Source organism: Corythoichthys intestinalis, chromosome 22, assembly GCF_030265065.1.
Source record: "Corythoichthys intestinalis isolate RoL2023-P3 chromosome 22, ASM3026506v1, whole genome shotgun sequence".
NCBI classification, from domain to species: domain Eukaryota; kingdom Metazoa; phylum Chordata; class Actinopteri; order Syngnathiformes; family Syngnathidae; genus Corythoichthys; species Corythoichthys intestinalis.
The window spans coordinates 26,529,780-26,556,761 of NC_080416.1; the positions used below are offsets into that span (position 1 = coordinate 26,529,780).

The 26,982-nt window shown below is 38.5% G+C and overlaps 1 protein-coding gene across 2 annotated transcripts in view; it reads left to right on the top strand.

Moving 5' to 3' along the window:
- The first annotated feature begins 3,977 nt into the window (after positions 1–3,977).
- The window catches only part of LOC130910385 (zinc finger MYM-type protein 4-like), a 58,662-nt gene continuing 35,657 nt past the window's right edge, over positions 3,978–26,982 (top strand). For both annotated transcript variants that reach the window (XM_057827622.1, XM_057827623.1), the window contains exons 1-6: positions 3,978–4,198; positions 10,680–11,064; positions 16,839–17,537; positions 17,774–17,949; positions 25,733–25,977; positions 26,048–26,213. In XM_057827622.1, the coding sequence (XP_057683605.1) occupies positions 3,998–4,198; positions 10,680–11,064; positions 16,839–17,537; positions 17,774–17,949; positions 25,733–25,977; positions 26,048–26,213 (1,872 nt within the window). In that variant the 5' untranslated portion in view covers positions 3,978–3,997. The remainder of the gene's footprint in view (positions 4,199–10,679; positions 11,065–16,838; positions 17,538–17,773; positions 17,950–25,732; positions 25,978–26,047; positions 26,214–26,982) is intronic.

The window sequence follows — 26,982 nt, forward strand, 5'->3', positions numbered from 1 at the left end:
GACGCTAGATGGCGCCAGATATTGAAGCCATGTTCTGTCATGACAGATTTCAGCTACTCTCAAGTTTAACCAGTTTGCATTATTTTATTGCAATATTTTTCCGTATTCAGATTTGTTTCAAGACTACAGTTACAGTTAGACTTCGCTTTGATGGTTAATGCAGTTATTGTTTTATTATAATAGATTGGTTTATTTACATTTCAAAAACCAGAAGCCATTCATTTACGAATGTGATTGCACTTTAGTTTACATATTTAAATGTTCAGATATTAAGATTTGAATGGGGCAAAATAAAATACTTTTTCTCTCAAATATATTGTTATAATCATTTGTTTCAGATGTATTGTAATTATTTTCTGTATAAAAATTAATTTGGTGTTCAAAAAGTCTTTCTTCAAACTTGAGTCTTGAAAAAGAGGGGGTCGTCTTATAATCAGGGCCATCTTATATTCGGGCCAATACGGTAATTTGCCTCTTATCCGTGCAAGAACTTACACAGATAAATTAGCTGGCAAATATTACCTTCCACTTATTATAGACTAGTGTTTCCATACGACAATCAAATACTAAGGAATTGACGTCAGGCCGTCGCCATTTTTAGTGCGGCATGATGGCCTCGTAAACAATGGAGGCGGACGATCAAGACTACGTCGCAATAATATGCTTCAATTCAGTGCCCATTTGTGGTCCTCCCATCGTGGATTACATGGAGATGAGCGTTTTCTTACAGAGCTCGTCTCCCGGGTTAAGTCTCAGATCAGCCAGCTGCGGGGCTGGCCCCTCCCAACTAAATGGCGACCGAACATTAGTATATAAAAATGCGTAGAGGAAAATCAACCCCGAAAAGTGAACTGAGTGGTACCCCCAGCCAAAGAGGCGTGCGATCAGTTTTTTTTCATGACATTTCCGACTGTCAAAATTGTCGCCACTTCCAGGATCGCCATTGTTATGCACAAGCACTCCTGCTTGCGGCTTCTAGGAAATATACGCAACGCCACAGCATATGTATTTGCTATTTTTTGGGGCTGTCAAACAATTAAAATTTTTAATCGAGTTAATCACAGCTTAAAAATTAATTAATCGTAATTAATCGCAATTCAAACCATCTATAAAATATGCCATATTTTTCTGTAAATTATTGTTTGAATGGAAAGATAAGACACAAGACGCATATATACATTCAACATACTTTACATAAGTACTGTATTTGTTTATTATAACAATAAATCAACAAGATGGCATTAACATTAACATTCTGTTAAAGCGATCCATGGATAGAAAGACTTGTAGTATTTAAAAAGTTAAATGTTAGTACAAGTTATAGAAATTTTATATTAAAACCCCTCTTAATGTTTTCGTTTTAGTAAAATTTGTGAAATTTTCAAACAAAAAATAAATTAGTAGCTCACCATTGTTGATGTCAATAATTACACAATGCTCATGGTGCTTAAACCCATAAAATCAGTCGCACCCAAGCGCCAGCAGAGGGCGACAAATCACCAAATACATAAGTAACAAGTGGACATGACACTGTGCTGTCATTTTAATCTGTTTGAGCGGGGCATGTGCGTTAATTGCGTCAAATATTTTAACATGATTAATTAAAAAAACTAATTACCGCCCGATAACGCGATAATTTTGACGGCCGTAGTTATTTTCAATTGGTGAGAGCGCAATTGAGCATCGATAGTAACATCCCAGGTAACGATGTCAGGCTTTTGTCGTTGTTTTCTAAAGATTCATTTCAATCACAACTCGACGACTGTTCGTAAAAGCCGAGCATGCTCTCCCTTCACTCTCGCTCCCGCGTGATGCGTTCAATTGCGTTCAGGAAAAAAACAGTGATCATGAAATGGATTTCCTCACCCCTGGTCTAGAAAGTGTATTAATTTTGAAATTTCCCGCCGGCTAGTGATGAGTTTCCGGTGCAGAGGTAAACCACAGGGCGATGACGTAACACATGATTCTGCTCCTTTCTACGCATGGGTAGTTTGCACAAATGCAGGCGTACCTTGCAGAAGCGGGGAGGGGGGGGCCTTAAACACACATTAAACGTAGTGGGGACAGGTATAAAAATAGTCCGAATCTGAAAATACCCTGGAGAAAATTTTCTGTCCTAGTGTAGACATAGCCTCACTACCAAATTAGTGGTGTGTTCCCCACCTCCACAACATTCATGTCTTTTTACATGACTTACAGTGACAGCTGCTGTTGCTTTGAAGGGGGCGGCATTTTGTCAACATGTGGTCTGTGTCGGGGCTGTGTGTGTGTGTGAAGGAGGGGGGGTCAAGTCATCAGCCAATCAAACGTGCGTTTGAGGAGGGAAAAAATGGACCGACACATTCAGCAAGTGAAAAGGGATAAATGTAAGTCTGAACATAATGAAAATAATTCCGTTAACAATGGTAGGATCTATTCTATCCTTACACCATATGCGAAGACAATCTAAAATACCTACGTATATAAACTGAAGTCATTATATCATGCAAATAAGGTTACTTAAAAGTTGGTGGGGACAATTTGAGCATCCTGAAAAGTGTGTAGTGTTATATCCCTACCTTTCTTATGCAAACCTACGCCCTTGTGTTATTCCAAACGCGAGTAGGCAGGCCCCCATGTTAACCCATGAAGCGGCTCACAAAAAAAGTGAAATTTTACTCGCAGCTATGTCATATTCTCTGCTTTGACTTTGCTTCATAGATTTTGACAGCTGCACTCTTATCTTGTCCAGATAACGTAAGAAAAAAAAAAGACCATTTAGATATACCGTTTTGGCCCGAACATAAGACGGCCCTGTTTATAAGACGACCCCCTCTTTTTCAAGACTCAAGTTTGAAAAAAAAAAAGACTTTTTGAAGGCCAAATAAATTTTTATACAGGAAATAATTACAGTACATCTGAAACAAATGATTATAACAATATACTTGAGAGAAAAAGCATGTTGTTTTGCCTCATTCAAATCTTAATATCTGAACATTTAAATATGTTAACTAAAGTGGAATCACATTCGAAAATGAATGGCTTCTGGTTTTTGAAATGTAAATATACCAACCTATTGTGATAACACAACAAAATTGCAATAACTGCATTAACCATCAAAGTGAAGTCTTACTGTAACTGTAGTCTTGAAACAAATCTGAAAAAGGAAAAACATTGCAATAAAATAATGCAAACTGGTTAAATTTCAGAGTAGCTGAGATCTGTCATGACAGAACATAGCTTTAATGATATCTGGCGCCATCTAGCGTCGTGAATGGGTAAAATGTCTAGCCTGCGAATATAAGTCCACCCCCTCTTTTTCAGTCTTATTTCAATGCAAAAAACACCGTCTTGTATTCGGGCCAATACGGTAAATATATCAAGTAAAATGAGCAAATATATGAGAATAAATATCTCTGCACCATCCATGAGCTACCGTAGCTGCTAGCGTTGATGTAAATGAAGTGCTAAGATTCTCATATGGTGGCGGAGAACATTTATATCAGATACAAAAGAGAATTCACGAAAAACTGCTTCACTCTTCTCCCTATATATAGTAATTATGATTACTAATAATTGTCCAATAATTGTCTTCAAACTACTGTAATGTATTTGTAAATATTTCTCAGAATTAAAAATTCCAATAAAATGTTTTGAGCGTTGTGTGGTTTGCGGACATTTTTTTTAAATTATTTGCTGCAGTTTTACAAATGTCCACTAAAAGCTGTAGCGAATGGATTCTGCTTTGCTTACTACCAACAGGTATTGAGTGAAGAAGAAAACGTTGCGGTGACCTTAGAAACTGATAACAAAAGTAAAACGACCAGCATCTCAAACTTAAGTTTAAATAATAAACGTCAATTTTCTTATAGTCACCTCAAGGATATCGTGGGTGGTTATCACCATCACCGACTAAAAAACGGAATGTTTTAGGTGGTGCTGCAGTATTTGAAATATCCGCTAGAGGATGTAATGAGTAATTTGCGCATGGAAAAAAAATGAACAGCCGAAGAAGTATATGCTAGACAAGCGAACAACATCGTCGTACGATGGTCCATTGGTGCTGATTTATTGGTCCCGTTTTCCTTGGAAATCAATTCAATGCTGTAATTCTTCTTTATATGCACAATACGCGTATTCTGCATCCGCAGCGAATATGGAGGCCTTGGAAACTGGCGACGGACGTCAACATCCGGCCACTGATGAAGTGCGATTTGTGGTAATAACCGACCTCCTGCACGCCATCGCACATGACCGATAACAACGATAAGATGCACGCAATTTTCGGAGCGATGCTTTTATTTATTTGCTTGTGTGTTGTTTTCATGTTCTTGTTTGCAATCCTCAACCCAGCTGTGCTTAGATATGTGTGCTAACAAAGCAGAAACCTTGACCGGAATGCTAGCGTTAGCTTAGCATGTGCAAAGCTAGTCCCGCTGGCCGCCAATCGATAATTCAAATACAATAGCGTCATATTCAATTCATTGGAGGCGAAATATCCTCAACGCGTCTTTTAATATAAAATATAGAGGCTTTGTGACTTTTTGAAAAGGCTTTGTTCTTTCAAGTGATTCCCATTAGAATTGGTTTTATCTGAACTAGTATCATTCTGCGTGTGCCAAGGTTTCATTCACATTTTAGAGTGGAGTTACCGTCATTTTAATGAGCTGGAGATGTTTAGTAAAGAAATGCTCATTGTTTCTGCAAAAGGAGGCTCTACTTATGATTGATAATGTTTTGTTTTTTTTTTTTTTTTTTTGGGGGGGGGGGATTCAAATTTATGCACCGGCCTGTTTTTGTTTGAATAATTGTTATGTGCTGTTTATCCCATAAACATCATTTCACTTCTTCAAATATTAATGTGTTCATCTGTTATATGATATATTTACCTGAATTTCCCCCCCCCAAACAATCATTGATTTACAAAGGAAAATCTTAAAAATTCTCAGGGGTTCCCAGACTTTTTTGCATGCCACTGTATCTTGTAATATAAGTCATATTAGACAAGGTGTCATTACCCACAGTTGATAAGAAATAGATACATTGAGTTTTTTTTTTTTTTGAATATACACAATGTACCATTCATACATTTGTGTAGTGACTGCAAAATAAAGTGAGGACAAAATTAGCTTTTTGAAAACTGGACAACTAAGACACTGTTTACATGGTGACGCTTCGAGAATATGGCTGTAGCTATCGATTATTTTAGTAGTCGATTAATCTATTAACTAGTTAGTTCAAATAATCCAGTATTCGGATTAAGTAAATTTATTGCATTGCAGAATATATTTTAGGAGATGTAAAACAAAGGCTTGCTAAGATTGCACTTTCAAAAGAGCATTAAATGTAAAGACAAAATTCCCGAGTGATTTTTCAAACTATGCAAAATTGCACTTTCATGTACAAAACAAATACCTTGGCTTAACTCATTCACTCCCAGCCATTTTCACCGGAGCGAGGCCCTTCGCTCCCGGCCGTTTTACTGGATTTTGACTGATTTTGCAAGGCCCACAGAAAATTATGTTCTATTGCTATATAAACATGGAGGAACCCACCAAAAGAAAGATTAAAATCTCTTCTTTCAGCAGGAAAAAAAATTAAGTTCATATCTTTTTCCATTCTTTTGAAATCAGCATTAGAAAATAGCTTAGTTTGAGCAATTTTCCAATTTCTGATGAAGAAAGAGAAATTGAGCTTTTTATGAAAGCATACATTTCAAACGTAACTTTGACTTTAACACAGCTATTTTTTGCTTTAGTTACATCCCAAACATCTGAATGTTTTCCTTTTACAAAATAACATAAACAAGACAAATAGAGCTTTTGATAGCAAAGTAACAATTTATTTACACATAACTGAGAGATGACGTTGTTGTCGCCGCGACAGCCGGGTAAACTTTTCCCTCATCGCTGCCTGTCTCAAGATGGATTTTTTTGGGTCTCTGCGGGGTCTGCTCGGCGAGCAGCACGGACTCAACGGCATCGTCTGCTGTACTGCTGGTCCCGGTCGTTCTGCTCAGTCGTCCAGCGCCTGGCATCCCGGGCAGTCTCTAGGTCAGACATGTCCAAAGTCCGGCCCGGGGGCCAAATGCGGCCCGTGGTCAAATTTCCTCCGGCCCCCAGCCTCTGTACATAAAATCAATAACGTCTGGCCTGCACACAGACTTAATAAATTGGTCAGCAGTACTGCTACTAGCATATGAGGTAGCTTACACACTAAATGCTGCTCCTCATTTACCCACTAAAAAGCAACATTACTCTAAGCAACATTACCCCGTGTGACCTTTTACTCACAATTTTCTACGGCCGACGCCTCAAGGATAGGTGGAAATTGGACTTTTTCTTCACTAAAATACGCAACAACTGTGTTTGCCTCATTTGCAGAGAGACAGTTGCTGTTTTTAAAGCGTTCAATGTATGGCGATTTTACCAAACAAGACATGCTAACATGTATGACAAGATTACAGGGAAGATACGTAGCGAGAAATTGAAGCAAGTTGAAGCTAGTTTAATGTTACAGCAGCAGTGTTTCACAAGAGCCCGAGAGTCGAAAGCTTAGCCACAAAGGCTAGTTGCGAAATTGTTGAAATTATTAATTAAAAAAATAAAATAAAGCAAATGTGACACACATAATGGCTCGCTAAAATTTGCTTAAATATATTGTTCAACATAAAGGACGTCAGCCAAGGTCAGCCCCCCACATGTTTACCACACCAAATCTGGCCCCCTTTGCAAAAAGTTTGGACACCCCTGCTCTAGGTTGTTCTCCATTCGGTCGTCTTCCGCCGGCGCCCCAGCCGTGCAGCCCGGCCGTTCGTTGCCGTTGAATCGTGTTGCGTGTCTTACCAAATGCGCTACTGCCATCCAGTGGCCAGTTTTATTGCTTTAAAATGGATTTTAAGCTTTTTGCTTTGGAGCTAAATTGAATCAGAACCCAGAGATGTCTCTTGTTTAAAAAAACAAACAAAAAAAAAACTAAAAGACGTATAAATAGAACATATTTACATGTTTTTGGGAGCAAATGAGTTAACCTCAAACGGTATTAAAAAACTAATGAATGAGGATATAAGTACAACAAAAGAACAATTAGCTGACTTAGCTAACTAAAATGCTATAAAACACTAACATTTCTTTTTTTCAACAATGCTCTTAACACATCGTTCAAACACATATTCCCACAAAAACGGCTAAATATACCTATTAATTACAAATGCATAAAAAAACATTAGCTTAAAAAAACTTAACCTTATGTTGGTCTTAACAGGTAGCAGCTGGATTCAGCCTTGTTAAATGAGTTGTGTCATATTCACTGTTCCAAATAGAGGGCAGTTTATCCACCCAAATTAATAAAACTGAATGCAAACAATTTCAAAACAAACTATTACAACACTGCTTTAATTAAACGAATATTCAAGGAAGCAAAATCCCCCCAAATTTTTCTAATCGAATAGCGTACCACACGTAACATGTCACCTTTGCTCATTAATATTCGTGACGTTAGCAACTGTTGCTGGGGGGGGGGTTAAGCTCGCGTTTATCCCTCATGCTAGATGCATGTAAATAGTGTACGAACCAGCTGTTTACTGAGCTAAACCTACCAATTCTGTACAAAATGATGTCCCCGGTGCCAAATTCACTGGTAAAGATGTGGAATAACATACAAGATGTTTTGTGAAACATAAGGATTGAGAGCGAGGGCTGGAAGAAGTGCCGACCTTTCTTGTGTTTATTGCCTTATGCCACTGACAATTATGTTCTCCTGTTCAACAAGCTATCCTTTACCACCATATGCCCCGTCTTTCTTATATTTTATATCCTTTGGTAGTCTTACCTCTCTATGAAATTTCTTGGTGTAGCGATCGCAAATGCTACTAGGTGACAGCCAATGAACACTAATATTTTTTTCATTAGTAACAAATCTATTAATTTATTTACACTTTCCCCTTACTAAGGTTGTTTCTTTACAACAGAAAAGGTAAAACTGTTAAATCTAGAGTCTACCTGTAAGGCATAAACAAGCTTACTACAAAAAGATCAAGGCCAAACATGGCTAATTTATTTAAATATCTGTATTTTAGAAAAGTAGGCCTACATAACTGTTGTGATATATAAGTAAAATTTTAATTTTTTCAGCTCATTCATTGTCAGACACAAGCAGCACGGCAAACCCCCACGCTAAAAATAAGTATGAATATCAAAATGGCTTACCTCTTCGTCCTCTGTAGGACCATGGCTCCCAACAAAATGTTTACTGCATATGAAGGGGAATGGCTTCATTTGCTGGCGTTAAACTGGTCTTTGGTACGTCCGCACAAGTTGATCCATTGTTCACAGTTTGTTCCTCTGAGTTTTTGGCTTCGGGAAACGTAGGAAAAAAACATCCTTCATATGTGGACGGTCGTAATGTCTAGAGTCGTTTGTACAAGTTCCATAGCAGCAGTGTTTATTCAGCATGTTCTTTTTTGAAAGATTACTGGCAGAAAACAAGCAGTACTTGCATGGGTTGCATGCGTGTGCGCGTCTATGTTGACCCCCTTCCGGTTTACGATGCTGACGTCACGCAGCTTTGCAGTCTAAAAGTAGCATTCGTGTGGTACGCTATTACTCGAGTTAATCGAATAATTGTTGCAGCGCTAATATGGTTGCATCTCCATTTGAATGATGTCGCAATTCTGCGTGAAAACTAAGCCTGTCGCAATATGCAATAATTCCATTTATCCACACGTTAAATAAAAATTAAGGCGGTAATTTTTCCGGTGCGATTTATCGCCTCACGTGCGCCTGCGGCAGACGTGCTGTTAAAAGTTCGGATTCCAACTGCGCAAAATGCATCTTTGTTCCGTGTCCGTCAAAAAATAGCGCTAGAGCCAATCGTTCCCATTATATCCTATTGTTCAACGTATACCGGTCGCGTCAGTGCTTCGGATTGACTGCGGAGCATCTCCGGCGCGCCGGTGTTGTTGACGTGTGGGTGCTCTTGTCAGGGGTGACATTTCACGCGGTGTGGCTATTTTTCAGCACAACGCCAGATATTTACAACGAAGTCCGCCAAAACATTGTTACCGACTTGGCTGCTACGAACGACCTCGCTTTGACAACGGACAGCTGAATGGAAATGATGAACATTGAGTGGCAAATTAAGAGCGCTGTGCTTCAAACTCGTCCTGTTTATGAAAGTCGATTGTCATATGCTGGTGTTGTGCAGTAATGAGCAGATGTGAATTCAGCAGCGTTTGCTAACTTTTTTAATGCGCGGCGTTGCGCACACACACTAGATATCATGAAATAGCAAACTAGATGTGCTACTACGTCCCATGCAATTGGCTACGTGAGCCCAGAGTGATTATGGGACATGTAGTCCATATACTACATCGATGAATTCTAAACTGTCATGACTGAATGGAAGTTAAGAAGGCCAAATCAATCCATACCAATGACTATAGATAATGCTGCAAATATTGTTAATTCAGTACGTGACACAGATGGATTCGGACCACAAATAGGATGTCTTGCTCATGTAGTAAAACTAGCAGCTAAGAGAGCTGTAGCAATCAACAGTATGGCCCGCCTCACTTTACAATAGTAAAAATTGTTCTCAGCACTTTTATACAAATTTTTTTCAGATCAGTAAGAACTAAGCACATAAATATTATGCACTAAAATGCATGTTAATATGATGGCAATTTAATTTTTGCTCGTTAGCAAAAAACAAAAAAACGAAACAAAAAATATAATAGTTTTTTTTTTTTTTTTTCAGAGCATTAAATGTATTGAATCGGATCAAAAATTATGTGCCCCATATCGAAAATCGTACCGAACCGTGACTTAACTGTATCGTTGCATCCCTATGGAACAGAATTGCAGAAGCTATGAGGGGAAAAGTTTTCATTTGCCTAAATGCTTAAGTTATTAAGTGCAATTTTATTGTATTTTTTTCTCGAAAAACACATTGTATTTATGCTGTGTTTCGTGCGGTATTAATATTGTTGTCTTTTACTTAAGAGGCATGGTCTATTGTTTTTAGTTGTGATTTCTTAAAAAGTATTTTTGAATTGAAGAGTAAATATTTATCGCGTTTAAATGGGTGTACTTGAGCTATTATTGTATACTGTATTCTCACTGTGTTATTGTAAATTGGTTTTAAAAAAAAATTGGGGGGGCGCAATAATATCACATATCGCAATAATTTATGAGATAAATTATCGCACACTAAAATTTGTTATCGCGACAGGCCTAGTGAAAACGATGTAGTATTCATGCCAGGCCCTCGGGGGCAGTGCAGCTTTACGAGGCGACAGCCAATGATGCACTTCCTTGATACCAACAACCTCCTCAGCCCGGAAGATAACACACCCACCCAATTTTCTTTTTCTCCAAAAGGCACAAAAATGGAAACATTAAACATATTTAAATTAAAAATATTATAAAAACAGGAAATTAAAGCCGACGTGTGTGAGTGCTGACGTCATCGGCGCGAGAGTCCTTCCACTTTGGAGCCCGGAATGAAAGGTTTGCGTTTTCGCTGTCACCATGTAAAGACGAAGCCATTCCACAACACAATTGTTGCGTCTTGGTGTTGCAGCATCACCATGTAAACAGCCCCTAAAAGGGATACTTAACACCTTCTCTTTGACTTTCTGTTCTGAAATGTCAATTCGAGTATATGTACAAAATTGCAACCATTTATTTGATTTTGTGCAGGGAACAGAACAGACAGGTACAGAAGCGCCATTCGATGTCGGAACTTCCCTCCCAACCCAGATGGAAACGAACGAGTTTGAACATAAAGAGGTTTTGACTCCACTGGTCCCATGTCGCATGGAGGCTTTGAACGCCTCTCCGTCCCACTCGGAAGACGAGACCGAAGAAGGGGGTGCGGCCAGCGACAAAGATGACGACGACCTGGAGGACGAGGAGGAGATGGACGCTACTCCCGTGCAAGCAAACAACTCTGATTCGGAGGAGAACGCCGGCAGGGGCACGTATTGCGCATCTTTCAATTTGGACGAGATGATGGACATCGGTACTGTGGATCAGCAGGAACAGGAAGCCCAGATGAGCACTGAAGATAACTTTGCAGGTGGAGGTAATGCTGAGTCTATTCTGTGTAAATGATGGTTGTATACACTATGGCTGCAACTATCTATGATTTAAGTAATCGATTCATATATCATTTAGTTAGTTCTAATAATCGAGTAATCGGATTACGGACATATAATGCATTGCAGAATAAATTGTAGATGTAAAACAAAGGCTTGCTAAAATCGCAGTTTCGAAATAACATAAAATGTGAATACAACATAAAATAAAATCCTGAGTGTTTTAATTATAAGAGTTATAACAACAGTTGGCTACCTTGCATAGCAAAAGTCCGCTAGCTTAAATGCTTTTTACTCTTTACAAATCTTTCAAACGCATTTTCCCACAAAAAACAGCTAAATATACCTATATACTAAATTACGAATGCATACATATTAGCTTAAACAAAACGTATGTTGGTTTTAACAGAGAGCAGCTGGTTTCAGCCATGTGAATTGAGTTATGTCTAGGGCTGCAGCTATCGAATATTTTAGTAGTCAATTAATCGATGGACTACTTAGTTCGAATAATCGAGTAATCTGACAACAAACATGAAAAATTAAAATACCCGAGTTCAGCCTCAAATGGTATAAAAATATTTTTTAATGAGGACCTATGTACAACAAAAGAACAACTGGCTAACTTACATAGAAAAATTCCGCTAGCTTAAATGGTATAAAATGCTAAAGTTTTTTTTTTATTTTTTAAACAATACTCTTAACAGATTTTTTAGACACATATTCCCACAAAAAATGGCTAAATATACCTATAAACTAAATTAAGAATGCATTAAAAAACATTAGCTCAAACAGAGACGTGGTTTATATTGGTCTTAACAGGGAGCAGTTGGATTCAGCCATGTGAAAAGAGGCAGACCAGAGGGCAGTGTATTCACCCTCAGCAATAAAACTATTTGCAAACACTTTCAAAATAAAACATTAAAACGCCGCTTTAATTAAACGAATACTTGAAGCAACAAAATTTAATTCGAATATTTTTTTGTAATCGAATACTTGAGTTGCAGCACTAGTTATGTCATATTCACTGTTGCCAGTAGAGGGCAGTGTATCCCCCAAATGAACAAAACTGAATGCAACCACTTTCACAACAAACCATTACAACGCCAGTCTAATTAAACGAATACTCGAAGCAGCAAACTCTGATTTGAAGCTCTTCTCTAATGGAGTTACTCGAGTTAATCGATAAATTGTTGTAGCTCTAGCCTTAAACAGTATAAAACAATTAACGAGGATCCAAGTACAAAGAAAGAACAATTGGCTAACTTGCATAGGAAAAGTCTGCTAGCTTAAATGTTATAAAATACTTAAGTAGGGCTGGGCCATATGGCCTTAAGTACTTACCACGGTAAATTGAGCAGATTTGCCTCGATAATGATAAATTCAACCAATCGGACTTTTGTATAATTTGAAAATCTGAATCAATGAATGAAATACAAATTAAGTTTCTCGTTGATTTATTTACCAGCTTTCAAGTTAACATATTTAACAATTGTACATGCAGTGTAAACATTAGGTATATACAAATATCTTGTAGACAGTAAGCATTCAAGTATTTATAACAGCTTGTATGACTTGAACAATGTACAAAATCATAAATATCAATATGGCCACTTATTGTTACTGTTATTATCACTCAACACAAGTGTTTAATTCAAGGTTTCAGGGTTTTTTTCCCCCAGAGCATTTTCTGAAATACACGGACGCACATATGCAAACCCCCCCCCCCCATTGAACATTGAAGATTTGTTTTGATGGCAGTAATGACACCGGATAAAGAAAGCACATACAGAAAAATAGTTGTGGCCATTAAAAGGTAATCTTATAGGCTACATTGTTGGATTATACTTTATGCTGAATGCTGTACCATCATAAAAGCTATCAGAGAAATCACACCCAGAGATACAAAATAACGCGACATACTGATTGCTAGATGCAGTCCATGCCCAAGCCGCTCATTAAGTTCAGCCTCTTTGACAAGGTTAGAGCTGCTGTCACAGGTGGTGATGGCGACTTGGTCCTTCTTGAATCCAAAATTTTTCCAGACATCCGACAACGAATTCTTTCCTGGCACCAACACCACACTATGAGCGGCGACTAAAGCTATACTCTAAATGCCTGTGGCCTGGCTACCGGTTGCCGTTCCACTATTATCCATTACTCCATCACGTTCACCTATAGTGTTAACCGCTAGCGTACTGGGCTTCTCTTTGTTTGATTGCCTAATAGCCACATGACTTGACACATTAGCATACTGGCTGCTTTCTTAAGCATAGCCAAAGAACACACAGTCAAAGCGGGTTGGAAAGACTTACTTTTTCGTTTCATTAAAAAAAAAAAATAAATACCGACATGGTCAAAATTACATTGGTCATCGTGAACCATCTCTGTAACGGTAAATTTTTGGTAAACCGCCCGGCTCTATACTAACGTTTTTATTTTTATTTTTTTTGACAATGCTCTTCACAAATTGCTCAAAAACATATTTTTACAAAAAAAAAAAAAAACAAACTAAATATACTTCCAACTAAATTACGAATACATCAACAAACATACAGTGCCCTCCATAATTATTGGCACCCCTGAAAAAGATGTGTGTTTTAGCTTTTAATATATATTTTTTTAATTCAAATAATATGTATCTGACCGCCCGGCTCTATACTAACGTTTTTATTTTTATTTTTTTTGACAATGCTCTTCACAAATTGCTCAAAAACATATTTTTACAAAAAAAAAAAAAAAAAAAAAACTAAATGTACTTCCAACTAAATTACGAATACATCAACAAACATACAGTGCCCTCCATAATTATTGGCACCCCTGAAAAAGATGTGTGTTTTAGCTTCTAATATATATTTTTTTAATTCAAATAATATGTATCTGACCAAAGCACACGGTCCCAGTTGAAGCTTGGGACCGTGTGTATTTTTGTGTGAGACCAAGATTGAGCTTTTTGGCAACAAACACTCTAAGTGGGTCTCGCGTGCCACGAAAGATGCGCATCCTGAAAAGCACCTCATACCCACTGTGAAGTATGGGGGTGGGTCAGTGATGCTGTGGGGCCGTTTTGCTTCCAAAGGCCCTGGGAACCTTGTTAGGATGCATGGCATCATGAATGCTTTGAAATACCAGGACATTTTAAATCAAAATCTGTTGCCCTCTGCCCGAAAGCTGAAGATGGGTCGTCATTGGGTCTTTCAGCAAGGCAATGACCCCAAACATATGGTCAAATCTACACAGAAATGGTTCACCAGACACAAAATCAAGCTCCTCTCATGGCCATCTCAGTCCCCAGACCTTGTTTTGTTGGCAAAAGGGGGTTGTACAAAGTATTAACACCAGGGGTGCCAATAATTATAGAGGGCACTGTATTCCCTCAAAAAAAACGTACCTTATCTTGACCTAAACAGGGAGCAGTTAGATTCAGCCATGTTAGACGAGTTATGTCATATTCACTGTTGCCACTTGAGAGCAGTGTATCCGCCCATATCAATAAAACTAAATGCAAACACTTTCAAAACAAACCATTACAATGCCACTCTTATTAAACAAATCCTAGAAGGAGCAAAATTTGATTCGAAGAGTTTTTCTAATCAAATTACTCAAGTTAATCGATTAATTATTGCAGCACTAGTATATGGCGGAAAACACTCAGGTAACTTGAAGTTCCGCTCTGAGACCGCCAATTTGGCCAAATTTCAAAATTGTCCTATATGCATGTGTGATACATCACTGGAAGACTTAAAATCTCAATTTTCTGGTGGAAGAAAAATTTAGAACATGAGGACATTTCAAAAAAACAAAAAACAAAAACAAAAACAAAAAAATTTTTCTTAAACAGCAAAACCTTAACTGGAAGTGAGTGCATGATAGTGTAGAATTAAAGACGCCACGATTTTAACGAGATATTATCACGTAATTACCTCTTTTCGATCCAAAAACCCCATGTAGCATGTATCACCAAGTGTCAAGACACAGCTGTGAATAGCCACAGCTGGGTGAAACATGGTAATATAACAAGGGTCGCAATGCAGAAATCGCAGACATCGAGGAATGGTCGAGATTTTCTTTTTCATACATTTACCCTTTTAAACGTTTTTTTTTGTTTGTTTGTTTGTTTGTTTCAATTTTACTTTTTTTGGATCGATTATTTATCATCTAAAATATTGGGGAAAATGCGACAGTTACAAAAAAAGAAGTCCAATTACAACAATGAAGCGATAGTTATTAGAGGTGTGCAAATTTCCGATTCTTAGATTATTCGCGATTCGGCCGTGGAAGATTCGAGAACGATTCACAAACATCCAAATTCCGATTATTGAAATATGCCAAGTAAAGCGGAAGTACAACACACTCAGCGCGCCGCACGGTCTTTGGGGCACAACGAGGAAGAACGCAGCGAGAGTAGCTAAACATCATGCTTCTCATTACCCGGCCCCTCGGGTAATGCCAATGCTAAACTCACGGCTCTAGCTCAACTCATGCCACGAGATAAAAAAACACAACAACATACCTGACTGCTGCCGAAAAGCTGCTACAAAGTACGTCATCCACATAATGTAATGGTAGATATCATTTATATAGGACTAGATGCACCATTGATTCGGTAGCGTGAGCAGCACATCTACAAAAAGCTAGATGCGGGCGTTAGTAAACGGCCGCCATCTTAAAGCAGTACACTTCCCTGCAAGGCTGTTGTAGCGAACCTTCCAAGCAAACCTAATTAACTTTTTATCTAAAATACTCCTAAATCGGTAAAATATTGACTTGAATCTATCTTTAAAATAGTTTTAAAACTTTCACATGTCGAAAGTAGACAAAAGGGAATATATGGAATAACGGGAGCAATTTTAACAACTTTAACAGTTGATTCACAAAGTTTAAATTAATTGAATGTAGTTTAAAGCTGCTGTTACAGAATGGGGACTGGAGTTTTTTATTTACTGTTATTTTTGTATATTTGTTTACTGCTATATGTTAACTTGATACTGAAATAGTAGTTTGGTTTAGCCTGAGAGGATTTTTGAACAATTTTGGAACTAATGTACAAAACATTTAATTAAAAAAAAAAAAAAGTGGGGGGGGGGGGGGGTTGCATCAATAATCGTTTTATAATCGAATCGGAGTCTCTGAATCGTAATCGTAATCGAATCGTTAGGTGCCCAAAGATTCCCAGCTCTAATAGTTATGAGGTAGATATCTTTTTGTCATTGTGAGTTTTGTGACGTAATTTGTTTAAAAGTTTTAAATATGTGAGTGAATATATATATATATTTTTTTACAAAATATTAACCATCAATTAATGATTCCAAGCTAAAAGTGACAGACATTTCGAATAATATATATAATTACTTGTTTTTATGGCTGGGTTGAAACAAAAGCGGTGGCACGACGTCTGTAAACGGGGGTCTCCAGGGTAAAACGGACAAATTAAACATAGTTTGGAGGCTTAATGCGCCATGAATCTGCTATGGCAGCATATGCACATGATGTTCTATCAACACAACAGCTCTTTTGGCTTAAAATACAGCAGTTTATCTTAGAGTGGTGCAAGAGCAGAAACTGCTTTTTCAGCCTTGTCTGTGTTTTCCGCCATATACATTGAACTACCAGTTATTAGCCCAGTAAACTGCTGTAAAATAGACGGACTTAAAAAAAACTAAAAAAAACAAAAAAAACAATGAACTGTTACAAAAACTGACAGTATGTTCAAATATGGTGTGCTAGGAGCACTGTACTCAACATTATTTCAATGTATTTTCAGTGTTTGAGGAAGACGAGGCCAAAATTGAGTCAGATGTTGATATGAATGCCAACTTGGATGAGAAAGCAGGTGAAGAGAAAGAGGAGGCAAATAAAGAAGAGGTAATAGAAAATCAGGTGAATGAAGAGAAAGAGGAGGCAAATAAAGAAGAGGCAATAGAAAATCAGGTGAATGAAGAGAAAGAGGAGGCAAACAAAGAGGAAAAAGAACATCAGGAGGATGAAGAGAAAGAGGAGGCAAACAAAGAAGAGGCAAAAGAAAATCAGGAGGAGGAAGAGAAAGAGGAGGCAAACAAAGAAGAGGCAAAAGTAAATCAGGAGGAGGAAGAGAAAGAGGAGGCAGACAAAGAAGAGCCAAAAGAAATACAGGAGGATGAAGCGAAAGAAAAGGAAGAGGAGGGAAAACAAGAGGAGATAAAAGAAAAGGAAGAGGAGGCAAAACAAAAGGAAGCGGGTGAAGGGAAAGAGGAGGCAAAACGAAAGGAAGCGGATAAAGAGAAAAAGGAGGCACAAGAGGAAAAACAAGTAGTAGGGCAAAACGAAGAGGCATCGAATGAAAAAGAGGAGGGAAAGAAAGAAGAGAAGGAGCAGGAAAAAGAGGAGGAAAAGAAAGCAGAAGAGGAGGAAAAGAAAGAGGAGAAAAAAGAAGAGGAGAGAGCGCCTTTCTATGCCACTCGTTCCAGGAGCAGAAGTGCCAAAAGTGAGCTCTACACCATTTTTGTTTTTATCATACTACACTCAAGTTTTTTTGTAATACTGATATCTTCTGTTTAAATATCAAGCTATACTGTATGTTGTTGCCCAGAAATGTTTCTCAACTTGCTCTAATCCTTTGGATTATTCATCAACAAAATTGATAGGCACACATGGCATAACCTGGTTGCAGGATTTTTTTTTTTTTGAAAATCTTTTGATTTTTTTTTTTTCCTCTTCGAGGCCCCGCGTCAGCGTCTGACATGACCAACGGAAAACTGTTGGTCTCCGCGTCCAGTTCTTCATCGTCGTCTTCGCCGCCGCTCATCAAAATCAAAGACGAGCCCATGGACGAGGAATACGAGCAGGCCCACTTGAGCGGGGCCATCAGTATGAAAGACGAGCCCTTTGTTGCCAAGGTAAGTCACTCGTTTTAGTTGTGACCAGCATTGGAACTAACGACTTTACGTTTCTTACGTTAAATAACGAAACTGCTTTTTGCTGTAACTTTTATTTTAGTGAATTAAATTTTCTCTTTCTGTAACGGCCCAATTGTTAATGCACGAAAGCATTTGTTATGTGATCCAAGTGAGAAGTGTCCTGCTGCAAAGAAGTGGCACCTAAGTCTGTCATTTTACAGACGTATCTGCTGCTACCTGTGAGAGAGTGTGATATAATTGGTGGTCTCTGTTTACAGCTTAGTGCTCTCATACTAGTCATCACGGCTCTTCTCACTCTGACATGAACACAGCAGGTTCTAGAAGAGGTTATTGATTGGCTAAAATAGGGCAAGATGTAGGGTTGGGCATCGATGGGACCCGGTTCTAGCACTCCGGTTCTCCCGGAACCGTTCGAATTTGAAAATTTCGATTCCATGTTTCGATGCCCTGACCGCCGAGCGGGAAATAAAACGCTGCCGCAAACCACGAAGAAGAAGCCACAAGAAGTGCGTGTTTGTGCATTGCGACTTGATTACGACCATGGACGCGGTGCAGCAGCTCTCAAAAGTTTGGCTTAACTTTACAAAAAAAAAAAAAAGCCACAGTGCAACATTTGCAACACAAACGATATATCGTGCAAAGGTGGCTGCACGACCGGCTTCATGGAATATAGCCTAAGTGCCAAGTGCAAAGCTAGCCGAGTGCTATGTACGTACAGTAGTTGACACGCTGCGCCGTCAGTACCAGGTAAGTTAAAATATACATTTCGTCTGTCTTCTGCTGTTCCCGTGATCCGACCCAGAATTAAGCAGTAGATGATGGATGGATGAATGGAAAGTAGTACGAGAATAAGTCGCATTATTACGTCGGGCTTTAGTCGATATCATGTGTATAGAACTAGATGCAAATTTATGCAAAATGACAGACTCTGCAGAGTTAGAACATATAAAGAGAAATAGATGCAAAATGACAGACTCGCTGGCGGTAGCCAACAGCCGCCATCTTAAAGCAGTAGACGCCTCCGTTAAAATAAATAGTCTTAAAAGGATTTTTGTTTTGGAATCTGTTGTGTTGCTTATTTAGAAAGAAGCAGCCATATGAAGCATTCGATTACTATTTTAATGAACTCGTAGCAGTGAAAACATATTATCACATCACAAAGCATCCTAGCCAGACGCTGTCATCTCTTCTTCTCCGCATTATACGTACACACTCCTACAGCGCCACTCACTGGCCTAACGGTATTGTCACAACATAAACATAGCATGTGTCTGTAAACACAACAGAATCGGTTTTACAAATAAGGAAACCTTATTATTTTCCACATCTACATCAAATTATAGTCAACAGAAGAATTTTTACTAATGCTTCGTTGTAGCTCCCAGCTAAGGTACATATATTGTAAAAGAATATAAGTAAATGTTTTCTCGGTGAGCTTTTGAAAAATAAACATCTTTGTGAAAGTGCACTCCTGTGGAAAGAAACTTCATCACATTCGAGTTCAAAGACAGATATTTATATACTGGTTAAAATAACCCTGTGAGAAGTTCATATAATTTATAGATTTCATATTAATTGTATTACTAATAAATAATAATAATAATCATCATTTTAAATTCATATTAATAACAATAATACATTTTAAATTCATATAATTCATAGAAATTGAGAAGTTGAAACATTAATATAACCTTATACATTTTTAAACTATAGATTTTTGACCCTGCGTCTTAAAAGAATCAGAATCGAGAATCCTTTGGAACCGGAATCGAAACATGGATCCGGAGTCGTTTAATTTCAAACGATGCCCAACCCCAAGATGTGGGGGCGCTGTGGAGCTGCAGTCCTAGATGGCAGTTTAGTTTTGTCTCACTGGGTAACTCACAGCAAAATATTGTATTCAGGGTGACCCAAAAAACATTTATGTAACAACTTAACAGTCCAATAAAACCAAGATGGAAGAAAAAATATTTTTATATTAATTGAAACCTTAAACGGAACCACAGATAGAAAAACTTGTATTTCTTGAGATCAAATGTTAGTATAAGTTATAATAAAAGCGGTATTAAAACCCCTCTTAATGTTTTCGTTTTTATAAAATTTGTAAAAGTAACTAGTCGGTCACCATTGTTGTTAATGCCGCAATGCACTGTGGCGGTGACGTCAACGGGCAGTGCTGCCGGGCTCTCAGAGTATGACTAGCGACATAAACATGTCATATGTTCAGCCCTTTAAATTTGAACCCGGGAGGAAGATTAATGAGCAGGAAAGCAATGTCGATATTTCACAAAATGAGCAGCAAAAGCAAGGCTGCAACCACAAACTGTTGAATGGCGGAAAGTCAATGTCTCGGCAACCTGCCTAGGATCGGTTTAAAGACACTGCTGATGAGTTGGAATTGGATGCAGATACGACGTCGGGAACTCATCCCAAGGCTCTGTAACAAAACAATCTGAACAGCAGCAAAATGTGACAAAATCAGGCCAGTTGTCATACTAGCTTCACTAGTACAGAGCACAGCTATTCTCCAGCACAACCACGTCAGCACCCTCAGCGTGCATTGCCAGCGTAAAACATGGCGCCCTCCGCAGGTCAAAACATTTAGTAAATGATTTTTAAATCAATGGCAATATTTTATGTGTTTCTAAAATATTTTAGCAAAAGAGAAGAATTGTAGCTTTTTAGAGCCTACAAGTCTTGAAGTCCATGCATTCTTTCCTCAATGTGTGTGAGTACACATATTAACAGATAGCGAACAACAGAACCTCCAAAGAGAAATCAGACATTAAGGCAAAGTTGCATTGGCTTTACTGAAGTCATAAATTTGTCTTGACAGGAGCATGTTTCTTTTTTTGTTTATAAAAGTGAAAATAATAAAATATTGTGTCAATAACATGCACAAGTCACAAAATAACCCAAATTACACACACAGATGACCATTTGAGCAGTAGCACTAGCAAATTAGCTCACAAGCAACGAAACAATGCAACTATATTTCAGCATATGTGAAAACAAAATGAAATACACATCACTAATAACTATACAATGCTCATGAATACTGATCCTTCTCAAAAAATTAGCATATTGTGATAAAGTTCATTACTTTCTGTAATGTACTGATAAACATTAGACATTCATATATTGTAGATTCATTACACACAACTGAAGTACCGTAATTTTCGCACTATAAGGCGCACCTGACTATAAGCCGCCACCCACCAAATTTGACATGAAAACGACATTTGTTCATAGATAAACCCCACTGGACGATAAGCCGCAGCTGTCCTGACTGTATTATGGGATATTTACATCAAAAGATATCAAACGGTAACACTCTATTTGACAGCGGCATCATAAGACCGTAATAAAACTAAATGAACCAGAATGAAGCTTTGAACCAAGTGGCTCCAAAACCTCATTGCTTCAAGAAGCTTCATTTGGTAATCACTGTTCTCTTGGGGAGACCGTCAACCTCTGCTGCCACCTGCTGTCAACACTGTTGTCAACCATCATGCCTCCTTGCGTGCATTGCAGCGCTACAGATGTAAATAACATATCAAAATTCATGTTCTGTGCTAATTGTTTCTTCGGTTACTGTTCTAGTTGTTTCATCAATTGCTGGTTATGGAATTTGGTAACACTTTATTTGAAGGTGACACCATCAGACTGTCATAAGACCATCATAATTATGACATGACGCTGCTGTGAGCAATAATGAATGCTTATGACAGATTTAATTTTCTATCATCCGGCAAATTATCTCCCTTTTGAATGGATGTAAAAGATCCGAGCTGGACATAAATGGACTTAGTGACATAATTTGCCGGATAACACTTAATGACATCATAAGCATTCATTAATGGACATGATAATGTCATGTCATAATCATGACTGTCTTATGGCTGTCTTATGACGCCACTGTCAAGTAAAGTGTTACTTATTAACCCTTTAAGGTCTGGGCCTATTTTGTCTGATTTTGCATGCCTTTGAAGTTGCCTTTATATTTCAAAGAAAGAATTGTTTACGATGGCCTGGTTTGGTCCCTTTTTTTGTGACACCTTGAACTTCATGTCCAAACTGTTGTTTCCTTCACTGACCAATTATAAATCATCATTTTGGGCCCAAAAAGACCAAAAATTCCAAAATCGTTTTGTGAAAAATTTTAATATGGATGTCCAATTGACAACCAAACATGCGTAACGAACAGTTTTGAAACTTTATAATATTTATTCAACATGTAAGGATGAACATTCAACCAAAAAAATTTAGAATAAATAGTCTTATATTTGACAATTTAACATAAACAACAGGTATAGCCATAGGCGTTTTTTGCTTTTATACATGCTCTAGTCAAACCAGGTTATATACAGCAGACCAAACAGTGAAGAACAGTGAAAAAATATATACCATCTAACACAAAAAGTGTTTAGAGGCCATCTCTTTATGAGTTTAGGTATTGCGGCCCATCACCTGATGAAAACTATGTACACACAATCAAGCTTCTTGAACACACATTTATATACACAAATTGAGACGACTGATTGTGGGAAAATATTTATATATATAACATTGGAAAAAAAAGTATTTTCAAAAATATTTACAATAAACAAGTTACATTTTTTTCAGGCATGCCACTCTGAAAAGCAGTTTCGTCCTGGAATTCCTTGCCTTCCAATAATCTTGCACAGTTGGAAGTGAAACCAAAGACATGTACAAGAGGAGTCCAATAAATTTTTCAAGCTCCTCCACTTTAGTGTCTGTCCACACAAACTTTTTCCCAATCTCTTTTCGGACTCTGCCATACTGGTTTGTGTGTTTGCACATATTCATCATTGTCGATGAGGTGAAGAACAGGTCAAAAAGTTCTTTTGGGGTGTATGCATGGTCACGATTCACCTGAGGTCCTGGTGGTTTCCGGGGTGTGAACCGGCTGCACTGTGGGGCAGTGTCTGTGTCTTGTTCTGTGCTCCATGGCACAGGTGCAGGCTGAGCCAGTGGTGATCGGCTTCTGCCGCGCTGACTTCTCCAGCCTCTCCTCCACTGACATCTCATCGCTCTTCCGTGATGACCCCTTCTCCCTCGTCCTCTTTCCATTCAGGCAGTGAATGTAGATTTTTCATTGTCACTATAAATGTACATGAAAAAAAAAAGTCAGTATTTATGAAAATAATAAAGTATAAAATAAAAATATATACAGCAATAAATAATAATGGAAATCTATATGTATGACAATAGAAAGAATACCATAGCTGATGAATATGTGCTACATCCCTAATCTTCATATAGAAAGAAGAACACCACAAATTATAAATTCCTGCCTGGGATACACACAGTGCACGTACGACTTTGATCTGATATGCACATTTTATGATTATATACACAAACACACACTTATATTGCATCAAAATTAACTTTGTCTTGCAATATCAAAAGAAACTTTCAAAAGAAACTTTTTCAGCATAAAAAAAGTGAGTTGGCTTACCTCTGCTCGTCGATGGCGTCACCCACGTGTTCAAATCAGTCACTATCTTCACTCGAGGACTCTTCCGAAGAAGACGATGATGACGAATTTAGACCATCCTCTTCCTCAAGTTGATGAAAAAGCACAATTGCTTGCGCTAAATTTAGTTTTCCGTTCATTCTCAAAGCCACACAAAGTCGCTCGCTCATTCAAACGGCCGTCGCTCGCCACCTCGCCGCTTCAGAACACTCCTCCCTCTCGTTCGGTGGAAACTCGCACGGCAGTTATATTTATTTTTTTTTAAAAAAAACGATTTGTGTTTTTTTCATGGAGCTTCCGTTTTGAAAAAGGGCAAGAAATGATCGAAATATGGACATAAACAAATGATCCATGCAGCGTTTTAATGTTTTTTTGAGAGAACAATAAAACTATAAAACTTAAATGACAATATCTCACGTTTTAGTTGGTCGATTGACTTCAAATAACAACGAGAGTAAACCGCAAGTTCCGCACTTTAAAACGAAACCAACCAACGGCATGTGGGTGACGTAATTAAAACGTGAGGGCGCTTCAAAGACGACGTGCGCTGAGGACGCGCCGGCGCGTCCTTCGACTCTCAACGGTTAACCAAAATAAATCAACAAATAAGCCGTACTGGACTATAAGCCGCAGGATTCCAAATGCGGGAAAAAAGGAGCAGCTTATAGTCCGGAAATTACGGTAGTTCAAGCCTTTTATTATTTTAATATTCATTTTGGCAAAATGTCAAGAAAAAACAAAAATCCCTATCTCAAAAAATTAGCATATCATGAAAAGGTACTATAAAGAAGCTACTAACCTAATCATCTGAATCAACGAATTAACTCAAAACCTCTGCGAAAGATTCCTGAGGCTTTTAAAAAGCCTCAGGAATCAAAACCACATTCATGGGCAAGACTGCCGACCTGACTGCTGTCCAGAAGGCCATCATTGACACCCTCAAGCAAGAGGCTAAGACACAGAAATAAATTTCTGAGCGAATAGGCTGTTCCCAGAGTGCTGTATCAAGGCACCTCAGTCTGGACCTGCAGAAACAGTGGACTGAGTCTGGAGTAGAAACATCCATAGCCACCGTGCACAGGCGTGTACTGGAAATGGGCTACAGGTGCCGCATTCCCCAGGTCAAGCCACTTTTGAACCTGAAACAGCGGCAGAAGCGTCTGACCTGGGCTACAGCAAAGCGGCACTGGACTGGGGAGAAGCAAATGCCAAAATGCCTGACGTCCAGTGTCAAGTACCCACAGTCAGTGATGGTCTGGGGTGCCATGTCAGCTGCTGGTGTTGGTCTACTGTGTTTTATCAAGGGCAGGGTCAATGCAGCTAGCTATCAGGAGATTTTGGAGCACTTTGTGCTTCCATCTGCTGGAAAGCTTTATTGAGAAGAAGATTTCATTTTTCAGCTCGACCTGGCACCTGCTCACAGTGCCAAAACCAGTGGTAAATGGTTTATTGACCATGGCATTACTGTGCTCAATTGGCCTGCCAACTCTCCTGACCTAAACCCCATAGAGAATCTGTGGGATATTGTGAAGAGGAAGTTGAGAGACACCAGACCCAACACTATGGATGACTTAAGCTATCGAAGCATCCTGGCCCTCCATAACACCTCAGCAGTGCCACAGGCTGATTGCCTCCATGCCACGCCGCATTGAAGCAGTCATTTCTGCAAAAGGATTCCTGACCATGTATTGAGTGCATAACTGATATAATTAATTGAAGGTTAATTTTTTTTTGTATTAAAAAACACCTTTTTGTATTGGTTGGATGAAATATGCTAATTTATTTAGATAGGGATTTTTGGCTTTTCTTGACTTTTTTGCCAAAATTACTAATATTAAAGCAATAAAAGGCTTGAACTACTTCAGTTGTGTGTAATGAATCTAAAATGCATGAAAGTTTATCAGTACATTACAGAAAATAATGATTTTTATCAAAATATGCTAATTTTTTGAGAAGGACCAGTATATACAAAAGAGGAATACAACTCACAAGCAATACCTGTGTAAGACACAAACAGTGTGACAAGACTGCGAGATTCGCCACTGTTTCCTGCCAGACAGATCTGAATGTGTTCATTTTTAGGTGAAACTGATTAATATTTCAGCCCTAAATGGCAAAAAAATGCACATTTTAATGCCATTGACGGCACGCGACATCAAATGCATTTTGACTGGAAGGGGCAAATGAACGAATGTTCAGTCAAATGGATTGGACGAGGACCTTGTTTCAGTAATGGCAAATTCTTCACTATTGCGTTAACAGGAAGAGGACCTGCAGATCGACTCTGTGTACTCTGTAACTCCGGACGGCGACGGCAGAAGGCAACGAGGTGTCCGGGGATCGTCATCCGCTTTGAACATGTCCTGCGCTCACTGTCGGATGGGGCTGCTCAAAGGCCAGACAGCGTACCAGCGCAAAGGCTCGCCGGCGCTCTTCTGCTCCGCCAACTGCCTCACCTCTTCTCTGAGCTCTCCCCGAATAGTCAAAACTTGCTACCGCTGTCAAAAGTGAGTATCGGCACCGCTGATCAGCATTGCCTTTTTGCAACTATTTCCAAACGCCTTCTCTGTCCGGTAGGCGCATATTCCGCCCTCAGGACGTCATCCTGGCTCCGGATGTGGACGGCGTGACAAGAGACTTCTGCAGCGAGATGTGCCTGAGCGCATTCAATCACAGGAAAAACTCCAGTGCATCTGACAACAAACCGCAGTCGCAGTGCAGCATGTGCGGCAAAATCGGCATTGTGAGTCAACATGAATGTTGGGGAAATAGGATGCGATCCCATTTCAATAAGATAAAATTGGTATAACAAACTGAAATTATTGGGAAAGAAATGGGTATATCAAGTACAGAAGCAATCAGACAAACTGTTAATCTATAAAATTTTTCATTCATACTCTTAGCACTCAATTGATTCAGTCCAGCATTTGAGGACATTTTGGCTTCAAAATTCTTGAAAAATAAGCCGTACTTCCTCTGGTTTTCTGCTACATACTCAATAATAATGGCTAATAAACTATCAAAGGCTTGATTGACTCTTGATTAACTTTCAGATCAAATATAACATTTTTATGACATGATTGAATTGAAATTTACAGTATGTAGCGTAAATATAGTTACAAAGTTGAAAATCCGGACTGATCTAGCTAAGACTCTAGCTTTTTAGCTAGCTGTTTTTAGCTAGCTTGCGTGACTATTACTATTGATCAAAAGGACATACTTATTTAAGTAAAAAAAGTAGATTGTGTTTAATGGTTTTGTTCTTATCAAATGCATAACAGGGTTGCATGATAGTGAGACATTAATTCAAAGCTACCGGTATCTTAAAAAAAATAAAAAATAAAAAAAAATAAATAATTTGCTGTATGGTCCGGTGTTGCTCGGGTTTGTGTAACGTGAACGCAATACAACCGAAAGGCTGGTAAAACATAACCATCAAGGGGTTAATGTGCAAACCTTTTTCCTAATCACTGAGTGCACTATTCTGGTGAGTGACATGGAGAAGAATGACA